Below are 12,789 nucleotides of genomic sequence, written 5' to 3'. Positions count from 1 at the left end.
ATCAAGTCAAGTGCATCTGGTGAGGGGACGAGCAGCAGTCTTCCTTTGAAGCCCAATAATGCATCCCAAATGGCACCCTATTCCCTACATGGTGCATTACACCCGTATGGGACTTGGTCAAAAGTAGTGCACTACATAGGGAATAGGGTGCCATTTGGGAAGAACACAGCTCTTTTACATCTCACAAGTTAAACTGGAGTAAATTACGTTTTTTGAAAGTGTTCCAAAGTAAAATTCTTCATTCTTTGATGTCCTATTCAGTCCAACTTTAAACATATCAGTCCAAGGTAGAAGTTAGAAACTGTTACCCCCTTTTTAAAAGAATGAGCTTGAGGTTGAAGAGAGGACTTTCCTCTCATCCTCTTCCTCTTTCCTTACTGATGATAGCAGGGTATGGCAGGACAACAGGATAGCTAATGCTAAAACTGTTTTGCTGTCCCTTCTGCTGACAGATCTGTATTAATTTATTAAAACAAACGTAACAGCAAAATGATTCAATGACAGAATCATTCATATAAATGTTTATTGTACAGTACAATTAAATAGCTAATTAATATATAATCAGTTTAAACCTAACATAAGCTTCATGCAATGCAATGTCACTGATGAGAATATGCAGACATGTATGGTATTTACAGTATTAGCCATTACAGATGGACGTAAGGTGTGAGCTTTTTCTTCTAAAATTACATAACATTCACTACACCTTTCCTGCAGTCAAATGACCAAATTGCCCTCTAGTGGCCTCATGGGTGGAATGTTATTAATATTTTTTATAATTTCATAATTAATAAACATTATTTTACAACACACCAAAAATCTCACGGTTATGTTATATTTCAGTCTTCTGTGAAGTATATAAAGTATAATATTGGGATGCAAACTCAAAGTGTAATACATTTTAACTCTATATCTGACATGGTAAAGGTGTCTTCTTTTTTTAAAGCCCATAACCATGTGTATGAGATGTATACTTTTGTTTCAAGTAGATTTGATTAAGACTACCAAGACATATTTCCAATAGAGCGCCAACGCTCTGATCATCAGGGTCTATCTCTGAATTCTCTAAATTAAGTGTATAGTTTCAGTCGCCTGTCAGAGGCCTTGTGTCCAGAGGTTAGGGTGTGAGATAACCAAACATGCCTGCTGGTCACTCTGACCCTTCACCCAAGCCTGACAGGTCAGAGCTGGAGGCATGGGAGACGGGCACACTGCCGCTGAGCTCCTATCCACAGCTCATGTCCAAGGGGTCACTTTGTGTCCCTATATAGTGGGGTCTGTAGGGTAGAGGTGGTGCTGCTGGTGCTGGTAAATGCTTTCCCCCTGCTGGCTACAGGTGAAGTATGTGTCTGGATGGAGTCTTCATAACTGGCCCTGAGGCCTAACAGGTAGGTGGACATCATCCAGATCCAGAGAAAGGAAATCAGTTGGTGGAGTCACTCTCAATGTCTATACCTCCTACATAGCAGTCAAGGTTGATGAGCTCAGGGTCAGAGTCAGTGCAGGAGGGGGCAGGCTTTTCTATACATATACACTGCAACAGTTCCTGGTCTACGGGACGCTGAGCACTCGGCATCCAATCAGATGTGTCCCAGTGATAGCCTATTCAGGGCGAAAATGTTAGTGAAAAACAAGCATCACAACTATGTAACAATGGTTCATATTTTGGCACTAATAAGCTGTGCTTCGCTGTGAATGAGATGTGATTTAGCTTTATAATTAGTACACAATTAGATTCTCTCAAAGTGTCTGTCTCCCCTTACACACAAATACAGACATGCATAGATCATCTTAGTAGTCTGTTACTGTGACCATTGTTGGAGAATAGTCTGATAGGTGGTTTGGAGAATATAGACTGTGGATAATTATAGGGTGTCCAATCTAAAAAACAATAGGTAAAATAATGTGTAGACTCTCCACTAAGAAAACCAATGGTCCAAACCTTATGTCTCCATCATAATCTGTTAAAAAGTTTACCCTTGTAGGGTGGCCAAGATTAGGGTCACAGTAACTAAACTCATCATCTGTCTTCTCCAATCAGGAGGACATAAAACAACATAGAGGTAAGACACAGTTGAAGTCGGACGTTTACATACACCTTAGCCAAATACATTTAAACTCAGTTTTTCACAATTCCTGACATTTAATCCTAGTGAATATTTATAATGTTATTTCTAACTTCTGTTGACTCCAACATGGCGGATATTTCTTTGGCTGGATTGAGCGCCGTACTCAGATTATGCTTTTTCCGAATTTTTTAAACATTTTTTTTAAACATCTGACACAGCGGTTGCATTAAGGAGAAGTCTATCTTTAATTCTGTGAATAACACTTGTATCTTTTATCAATGTTTATTATGGGGTATTTCTGGGATTTGATGTGGCTATCTGCAAAATCACCGGATGTTTTGGAATCAAAACATTACTGCACGTAACGCGCCAATGTAAACTGAGATTTTTGGATACAAATATGCACATTATCGAACAAAACATACATGTATTGTGTAACATGTTGTTCTATGAGTGTCAACTGATGAAGCTCATCAAAGGTTAGTGATTAATTTTATCTATATTTCTGCTTTTTGTGACTCCTATCTTTGGCTGGAAAAATGGCTGTGTTTTTTTGACTTGGCTCTGACCTAACATAATCATATGTTGTGCTTTAGCTGTAAAGCCTTTTTGAAATCAGACAGATGGGTAGATTAACAATATGTTTCTTTCATTTGCTGTATTGGACTTGTTAATGTGTGAAAGTTACATATTTATAAAAAATATTTTTGAATTTCGCGCGCTGCCTTTTCAGCGGTATGTTGTCGAGGGGTTCCGCTAGCGGAACGCCTGCGCTAGAAAGGTTAACAAGAAATTTGTGGAGTGGTTGAAAAACTAGTTTTAATGGCTCCAACATAAGTGTATGTAAACTTCCGACTTCCACTGTAGATATACATTTTGAGACATGACATTTTAATATACGCTTTTTTTAGTATACGCTGTTAATGATACATTTCTCAAAAAAACAAGTGTATCTCTATGAAATGTCAACGGAGCACTGAGCGTACCGCAAGCTATTTATTTTCAAAGTCTTTTACATTTCATTTAATTTCCAACATATTCAAATAATGATTGATAGACAATTTCATTAAAAACATTATTTCAATGTCAACAAAACAAAAGGAGATGATTGTGGACTTCAGGAAACAGCAGAGGGAGCACCCCCCTATCCACATCGACGGGACAGTAGTGGAGAGGGTAGTAAGTTTTAAGTTCCTCGGTGTACACATCACGGACAAACTGAATTGGTCCACCCACACAGACAGCGTTGTGAAGAAGGAGCAGCAGCGCCTCTTCAACCTCAGGAGGCTGAAGAAATTTGGCTTGTCACCAAAAGCACTCACCAACTTCTACAGATGCACAATCGAGAGCATCCTGTCGGGCTGTATCACCGCCTGGTACGGCAACTGCTCCGCCCACAACCGTAAGGCTCTCCAGAGGGTAGTGCCCTCCAGGACACCTACACCACCCGATGTCACAGGAAGGCCATAAAGATCATCAAGGACAACAACCACCCGAGCCACTGCCTGTTCACCCCGCTACCATCCAGAAGGCGAGGTCAGTACAGGTGCATCAAAGCAGGGACAGAGAGACTGAAAAACAGCTTCTATCTCAAGGCCATCAGACTGTTAAACAGCCACCACTAACATTTAGTGGCCGCTGCCAACATACTAACTCAACTCCAGCCACTTTAATAATGGGAATTGATGGAAATTTATGTAAAAATGTATCACTAGCCACTTTAAACAATGCCACTTAATATAATGTTTACATACCCTACATTACTCATCTCATATGTATATACTGTACTCTATATCATCTACTGCATCTTGCCATCTATGTAATACATGTATCACTAGCCACTTTAAACTATGCCACTTTATGTTTATATATCCTACATTACTCATCTCATATGTATATACTGTACTCTATACCATCTACTGCATCTTGCCTATGCCGTTCTGTACCATCACTCATTCATATATCTTTATGTACATATTCTTTATCCCTTTACACTTGTGTGTATAAGGTAATAGTTGTGGAATTGTTAGGTTAGATTACTCATTGGTTATTACTGCATTGTCGGAACTAGAAGCACAAGCATTTCACTACACTCGCATTAACATCTGCTAACCATGTGTATGTGACAAATAAAATTTGATTTGATTTATTTCAAACTGAAGCTGGAATGACAACAAACTAGCTGCATTTTGTGTTTTTCTATTGACATTTCTTTGTATATATCCATAAAATGCTGATTCATGATTTCGACTGGCTGAGAAAAGCTGCCAGCCTGTCTGTTTCGTCACGGCACCACATTCATTACCATAGAACAGCTGGAGACTGAATTTCAATATTGAAACAAACAGCAAGGTTATTACACATCTCCGCGGTTGAAAAACAAATGCTAGTCTAAAAGAAATGGGAGATAATGTCTAGATACTTTTTAGAATGTAGATCTAGTATATAAAATGCCTGTCTGAGCTGATGAGACTGTTCCGTCTGACTGCGCAATCCACAGAGTAAATAGGCATTTTAACGTCATAGATTTAGCCGATGGTAACTTGTGGAATAGACACTGTCTGGAATGCATTTTTAACCAATCAGCATCAAGTATTAGACCCACCCGTTGTATAATTAAGCTTTTTGCGACCCACAGAAAAAACTTTGCAGACAACCACAGCATATAAAATCCTCAAAAGTCACTGTGAGAAATTCTTGGTACGTATTATTGGATGTATTACGTTACAAAATCCAACTTTTAGAATACAATGTTAATGATATGTTAGAGAAAGACCTCACGGAGTGATTCAGAACATGAACAATCATATTTGTCTTGGTGAAATTCCATCACCAAACACGTTTTCACCCACTCTGTGCAGAGTGGGCGGACACCTAATAATTAGTGATTTCACAACATCATTGTGAAATCTCCTCTGTATTAAATCAGATTAGACACCCGCAGGCCTTCAGCAGCACATTCAATGGTAAGATGTTATAAAGGGGTTTATTTACAAGCCAGCACATTGTTAAACGGTCCTTTCGGAGTACCATTCTGCATTCGCTACGGTAAGCTAACAGAGCATGAGAGAAGACAAGCACATCACCTCTGGTGTTTTGAAGATCACAAGCCTAGTAATGACAGCTGAGAGAGAAATAAAATATTTCAAGTTTAAAATCAAGAGTTTATACTACAAAGAGACAAATTAACACCCATGGTAGTCAGTGTATTGGACTGATGCCCACTGAAGAGCATATACTGCATGTAAGGATATAGACAGAACCACTGAGACCTAGTCAGAACCACTGGGACCTCGAGCCAGACCCACTGGGACCTCGAGCCAGACCCACTGGGACCTCGAGCCAGAACCACTGGGACCTCGAGCCAGAACCACTGGGACCTCGAGCCAGAACCACTTACAGCCAACATTACCTCATCTACTGACTCCCTAAACACAACTGCAGTGGCTTGCAAAAGTATTCACCCCCTTGGCACTTTTCCGATTTTGTTGCCTTACAATCTGGATTTTTCGGGGGTTTGTATCATTTGATTTACACAACATGCCTACCACTTTGAAGATGCAAAATGTGTTTTATTGTGAAACAAACAAATAACACAAAAAAACATAACTTGAGCGTGCATAACTATTCACCCCATCAAAGTCAATACCTTGTAGCAATTACAGCTGCAAGTCTCTTGGGGTACGTCTCTATAAGCTTGGCACATCTAGCCACTGGGATTGTTGCCCATTCTTCAAGGCAAAACTGCTCCAGCTCCTTCAAGTTGGATGGGTTCCGCTGGTGTACAGCAATCTTTAAGTCATACCACAGGTTCTCAATTGGATTGAGGTCTGGGCTTTGACTAGTCCATTCCAAGACATTTAAATGTTTCCCCTTAAACCACTGGAGTGTTGCTTTAGCAATATACTTCGGGTCATTGTCCTGCTGGAAGGTGAACCTCCGTCCCAATCTCAAATCTCTGGAAGACAGGTAGAAGGTGTTTCCTAATAACATGCATTAGCCTGGATTCCAGCACTTACACTGTGTTGTCTCAGTGGGTCATTGTCCTGCTGGAAGGTGAACCTCCGTCCAAATCTCTGGAAGACGCCATCCAGCATTCCTTCAATTCTGACCAGTTTCCCAGTCTCTGCCGATGAAAAACATACCCACAGCATGATGCTGCCACCACCATGCTTCACTGTGGGGATGGTATTCTCGGCGTGATGAGAGGTGTTGGATTTGCTCCAGACATTGTTTTCCTCAACGGCCAAAAAGCTCAATTTTAGTCTCACCTGACCCAGAGTACCTTCTTCCATATGTTTGGGGAGTCTCCCACATGCCCTTTGGCGAACAGCAAACATGTTTGCTTTTTTTTTTCTTTCAGCAATTACTTTTTTTATGGCCACCATAAAGCCCAGCTCTGTGGAGTGTATGGCTTAAAGTGGTCCAATGGACAGATACTCCAATCTCCGGTGTGGAGCTTTGCAGCTCCTTCAGGGTTATCTTTGGTCTCTTTGTTGCCTCTGATTAATGCCCTCCTTGCCTGGTCCGTGAGTTTTGGTGGGCAGCCCTCTCTTGACAGGTTTGTTGTGGTGCCACATTATTTATATTTTTTTAATAATGAATTTAATGGTGCTCCGTGGGATGTTCAAAGTTTTGGATATTTTTTTATAACCCAACCCTGATCTGTACTTCTCCACAACTTTCTCCCTGACCTGTTTGGAGAGCTCCATGGACTTCATGGTGCTGCTTGCTTGGTGGTGCGCCTTGCTTAGTGGTGTTGCAGACTCTGGGGCCGTTCGGAACAGGTGAATACGTACTGAGATCATGTGACACTTAGATTGCACACAGGTGGACTTTATTTAACTAATTATGTGACTTCTGAAGGTAATTGGTTGCACCAGATCTTATTTGGTGGCTTCACAGTAAAGGGGGTGATTACATATGCATGCACCACTTTTCCGTTTAAAAATATATATATTTCACTTCACCAATTTGGCCTATTTTGTGTATGTCAATTACATGAAATTCAAATAAAAATCAATTTAAATTACAGGTTGTAATGCAACAAAATAGGAAAAACGCAAAGGGGGATGAATACTTTTGCAAGGCATTGTATCTCCTGCCTCCCTGAACACAACTATCTCCTGCCTCCCTGAACACAACTATCTCCTGAAACAACTAGTGTAGTATAAGATAGGAATGATACCTTATTTTCCACAGTAAATACTGTGTGATTGAAGTCCTATGAGGGCTAAGGAGGGAGTAACAAGAGAAATCTAACATTAGCACACAATAAATGTACCAAAAACTACATAGGGTTAATACTCCATTGAGTAATGGAGGTGGAAATAAATAGACGGGAATTTAACCATATGTTTCAGAATAAACAAATGCTAATGGTATGGATTGGAACCACAGAAGCCACAAACTACACTTAACACAAGAGTTCAAGACAACACAAGGATGTGATATTACACTTACATCAGGAGACTATCAGGAGACAGTCTGGCAATCTACATGTACAGTACTGATAGTTTGACAATCAGGAGACTATCAAGAGATTGTAAGACGATCAGGAGACTATTGGGCTACTTCCCTCAACGTCAATGTAAATGACAACTTACACTGTGTCCCCTGTTAAACCCTGACCTGGGGCTGTGCATAGATTTAATCCAAACTGGAGTTGAGACTAGAGAAAAGGAGAGGAAGAAGGACAAGTGACATAAGAGAGAACACTCATTTGGAGGTATCATTACAGGTAGAAGGTGTTGCCTATTAACATGCATTAGCCTGGATTCCAGCACTTACACTGATGTCTCACACTGTCATCTTGGACGAGTAACGAAACCTACCGCTCTCATCTCCTGATCCTGACTGGTAGGAACAGAGTGACTCTGAGGCAATGCCACGGTTTTCCAGGTCTTTCCTAGATCTCTGAGTGGAGACCGGATCCAGCTCCACTACCTCTTCTGGGGGAGACAAAGATACAAATCACTTATTCATCCTTATGACCTTGCTGATGAAGACAAGATTGTTTGATTCACCATAAACACAAAGCTATCATACTGTACTATATGTAAAGCCACATCAAATGTGCAATTTAATTTTGTTGTTTACAATAAAAATACATGCACGTTATCAAAGTAAAGCTGATAGGTCAAACTGTGAAAACTATGAATGACAAAACAGTGTCTTCTCATTTCCTGCTCCCAGCCTCCAGTCATCTGCTCTCTCACCATCATAATGGTAGTCCCAGCAGGGTTTCTGGATGGACTCCGTCTCTGAAGGGGTGTTGGAATGCAGGCGGCGTGGCAGGGTGGGAGCCACACTGCACACTGCCACCCCTCTCCTCAGCATGTGCACGGGGTCTGGGTCAGGGGTGCTGTGCTCTGTGGGTTCCACCAACCCAAGGCCTTCGCAGGAACCCTTGTTCAGGTTGTGGCGTGAGTTGCTGGGGTAACTAGGGGTGTAGGAGATGGGTCTAACTGGGATCTGTGGTGGAACGTCCAAGTAGACTGGGACTCCCCGGCTGGACTTGACCTCCAGGTAAGCTCTCCCAAAGAACTCTTTACCATCTTCATCCTTAAGGTTCAAATTTCGAACGTCACAATTATTTGTCATATATTCAAATATACAATCAATCACTTACTGACAACAGATATGATACCTCATATTCCTTAGATCCGCCCTGTTTGGCCCTCTTCCGGACGGCTACAAAGAGCAGAGACAGGCCGAAGATGGTGACCAGGAACAAGGCCAGTCCCAGGAGTTCCTCCAGGCCGATGGACCAGCTGGTGAACAGCAGCTCGTTCCTGACCAACACCTTGAGCTCACACTGCTGCCCAGCGAACCCCACCACGCAGCTACAGTTGAAGGAGCCGTAGGTGTTTACACACACACCTCCGTTAGAGCAGAGGCTCTCTGTCTGCATACACTCATTTACATCCCCAAGGCACCTGGGCAGAAGAACACCGTCCAGAGTCACATTCACATACAGCATCTATATGGAGTGTGTTCCAAATGGTCCCAATATAGTGCACTACTTTTGACCAGAGCTCTGTAGTGCACTATGTAGGGAATAGGGTGCCATTTGGGATGCATATATCCAGAACCTATATACAGTATATATTGCAGCTCTGGCACAGTGTGACATCATGGATGTGTCAAACCAAACCCGGAGTGGAAGAAAGCGGGTTAGTGAGAGTAATGGATGTTTCTGCTTACCGTTCTCCCTGAAAACCCGGCTCACACTCACACACAGCCCCATCCAGACTGTCGATACAATGTCCACTGTTTCTGCAGGGGTTATCTTTGCAGTACGGACCAACCGCACACCTGGAACATAAACACGCTTTTAAACTTCCCATACATCATCTATTTTCTTCAATTTTTCACCAACAACAACAATGCTATGAGAAACGTCCAACCCCACGGGATAGCAGACATGTGACTAACACTATAAGGTTCTATCTGCGCAAAGCATAGTTCAGAGAAAATTAGCATTAAAGTCTCAGAACTGTTTTGTAGTGATTTCTTCTTTCATAACCCATTAAGGTCCTCACCATAAAGGTACAGTGCTTTCAGAAAGTATTCACACCCCTTGACTTGTTACACATATTGCTGTGCCATATTTGAGCCAATGGCCTACATACAATACCCCATAATGTGGAATTGTGTTTTTCGAAAAATGAAAAGCTGAAATATCTTGAGTCAATAAGTATTTAACCCCTTTGTTATTGCAAGCCTAAATAAGTTCAGGAGTAAAAATGTGCTTAACAAGTCACATAACAAGTTGCATGGGCTCACTCTGTGTGCAATCACCTTTCAGCAGGACAATGACCTAAAACACAAGGCCAAATCTACATTGGAGTTGTTTACCAAGAAGACAGTGAATGTTCCTGAGTGGCCTAGTTACAGTTTTGACTTAAATATACTTGTATGGCAAGACTGAAAATGTATGTTCAGAAATTGTTGTCCGGACCTCTGGCAGTCTCTATGGAGGTGCCACGGGGTTCAATTCTCGGGCCAACTCTTTTCTCTGTATACATCAATGATGTCGCTCTTGCTGCTGGTGATTCTCTGATCCACCTCTACGCAGACGACACCATTCTGTATACTTCTGGCCCTTCTTTGGACACTGTGTTAACTAACCTCCAGACAAGCTTCAATGCCATACAACTCTCCTTCAGTGGCCTCCAACTGCTCTTAAACGCAAGTAAAACTAAATGACTCTTCAACCGATCGCTGCCCGCACCTGCCCACCCATCTAGCAACACTACTCTGGACGGTTCTGACTTAGAATATGTGGACAACTACAAATACCTAGGTGTCTGGTTAGACTGTAAACTCTCCTTCCAGACTCACATTAAGCATCTCCAATCCAAAATTAAATCTAGAAAGGGCTTCCTATTTCACAACAAAGCATCCTTCACTCATGCTGCCAAACATATCCTCGTAAAACTGACTATCTTACCGATCCTCGACTTCGGCGATGCCATTTACAAAATAGCCTCCAGCACTCTACTCAGCAAATTGGATGCAGTCTATCACAGTGCCATCCGTTTTGTCACCAAAGCCCCATATACTACCCACCACTGCGACCTGTACGCTCTCGTTGGCTGGCCCTCGCTTCATATTCGTCGCCAAACCCACTGGCTCCAGGTCATCTATAAGTCTTTACTAGGTAAAGCTACGCCTTATCTCAGCTCACTGGTCACCATAGCAGCACCCACCCGTAGCATGCGCTCCAGCAGGTATATTTCACTGGTCACCCCCAAAGCCAATTCCTTCTTTGGCCTTTCCTTTCAGTTCTCTGCTGCCAATGACTGGAACGAATTGCAAAAATCACTGAAGCTGGAGACCCATATCTCCCTCTCTAACTTAAAGCATCAGCTGTCAGAGCAGCTCACAGATCATTGCATCTGTAAATAGCCCATCCAACTACCTCATCCCCATATTGTTTTTAATTTTTTTGCTCATTTGCACCCCAGTATCTCGACTTGCACATTCATCTTCTGCACACCTATCGCTCCAGTGTTAATTGCTAAATTGTAATTACTTCGCCACTACGGCCTATGTATTGCCTTACCTCCCTAATCTTACCTAATTTTCACACACTGTATATAGATTTTTTCTATTGTGTTATTGACTGTACGTTTGTTTATTCCATGTGTAACTCTGTGTTGTTGTTTGTGTCGCACTGCTTTGCTTTTTCTTGACCAGGTCGCAGTTGTAAATGAGAACTAGGTCTCAACTGTCCTACTTGGTTAAATAAAGGTGAAATAAAAATAAATAAAAAGATCGACTACCAATGTGACAGCTTGAAGAATGTTGAAATTAATAAATGGCAAAATGTTGTACAATTCCGGTGTGGAAAGACTTACCAAGAAAAATTCACAAGGGCCTCCCGGGTGGCGCAGTGGTCTAGGGCACTGCATCGCAGTGCTAACTGCGCCACCAGAGTCTCTGGGTTCGCGCCCAGGCTCTGTCGCAGCCGGCCGCGACCGGGAGGTCCGTGGGGCGACGCACAATTGGCATAGCGTCGTCCGGGGTAGGGAGGGTTTGGCCGGTAGGGATATCCTTGTCTCATCGCGCTCCAGCGACTCCTGTGGCGGGCCGGGCGCAGTGCGCGCCAACCAAGGGGGGCCAGGTACACGGTGTTTCCTCCGACACATTGGTGCGGCTGGCTTCCGGGTTGGAGGCGCGCTGTGTTAAGAAGCAGTACGGCTGGTTGGGTTGTGCTTCGGAGGACGCATGGCTTTCGACCTTCGTCTCTCCCGTGCCCGTATGGGAGTTGTAGCGATGAGACAAGGTAGTAATTACTAGCGATTGGATACCACGAAAATTGGGGAGAAAATGGGATAAAATTAAAAAATAATAATAATAATAATAAAATAAAAAAAAATCACAGCTGTAATCGCTGCCAAAGGGGCTTCTACAAAGTATTGACTCAGGGGTGTGAATACTTATGTAAATGAGATATTTCTGTGTTGAACTGAGGTCTGTGCCCAGAGGGAAGGTTATATCTGGCACGGAATGTTAAAATAATTCACATTTCCATAGAGAAGTACAGACATTTAATGATTAATTAAATAAAGAGAATAGCCTTCCTTCTTTCTAATCACATCAAATATATTAATTCATGTTCATCACACATTTCTTAAAGCGATAGCTCTCGAAAATGACAAATACACTATATCCTATGGATAACTAGCAGCATTGCTAAAGCTTAGCTCTGGATGAGTAAACTGATATGTGTGTCTGGTCTCTGACACCCAAAGTCAGTAAACTACTTGCTAGTTATAAATCAAATGTGGCAAGTTTGACATTTTTGTGAAATACCTCTTCCTTGGAGGTTTTCATATTGATATAGAACAAGACAAAAGCAGCAATGCCTCTCCTAAGGGCCTTAAACATGCCCTAAGGCACCTGTATTAAGTGTTGGGAAAAAGAGGACCAGAACCTATGATATGAATAATCAAGGACTTGGGACTAGAACCCATGATATGAATAATCGAAGACCTGGGACTAGAACCCATGATATGAATAATCAAGAACTTGGAACTACAAGGTTCTACCTGTAAAATGTATAGTACGGAGTTAATGAGTATTTTTCAAGTCCCAGAACTATTTTGTGATGTCTTCCTCTTTCATGACTCAATAAGTATAGGACCTTACATACAGTTAATTTTGATTGGCAGCCCAACATTATGTGATTGGATTGCAGATATAACCTTAA

At 42.0% G+C, this 12,789-nt stretch overlaps 1 protein-coding gene across 1 annotated transcript in view; it reads right to left on the bottom strand.

Moving 5' to 3' along the window:
* Positions 1-493: 493 nt before the first annotated feature.
* Positions 494-12,789, bottom strand: part of fat1b (FAT atypical cadherin 1b) — a 44,459-nt gene continuing 32,163 nt past the window's right edge. Inside the window, exons 26-30 of the mRNA XM_055888519.1 lie at positions 9,276-9,386; positions 8,719-9,007; positions 8,288-8,633; positions 7,904-8,020; positions 494-1,602 (exon numbers count right to left, since the gene is read on the bottom strand). Coding sequence (XP_055744494.1) covers positions 1,424-1,602; positions 7,904-8,020; positions 8,288-8,633; positions 8,719-9,007; positions 9,276-9,386 — 1,042 coding nt within the window. The 3' untranslated portion in view covers positions 494-1,423. The remainder of the gene's footprint in view (positions 1,603-7,903; positions 8,021-8,287; positions 8,634-8,718; positions 9,008-9,275; positions 9,387-12,789) is intronic.

This window comes from Salvelinus fontinalis, chromosome 29, assembly GCF_029448725.1.
Source record: "Salvelinus fontinalis isolate EN_2023a chromosome 29, ASM2944872v1, whole genome shotgun sequence".
Classification (NCBI taxonomy): Eukaryota; Metazoa; Chordata; class Actinopteri; order Salmoniformes; family Salmonidae; genus Salvelinus; species Salvelinus fontinalis.
This window is presented reverse-complemented; position numbering and strand designations above follow the sequence as displayed.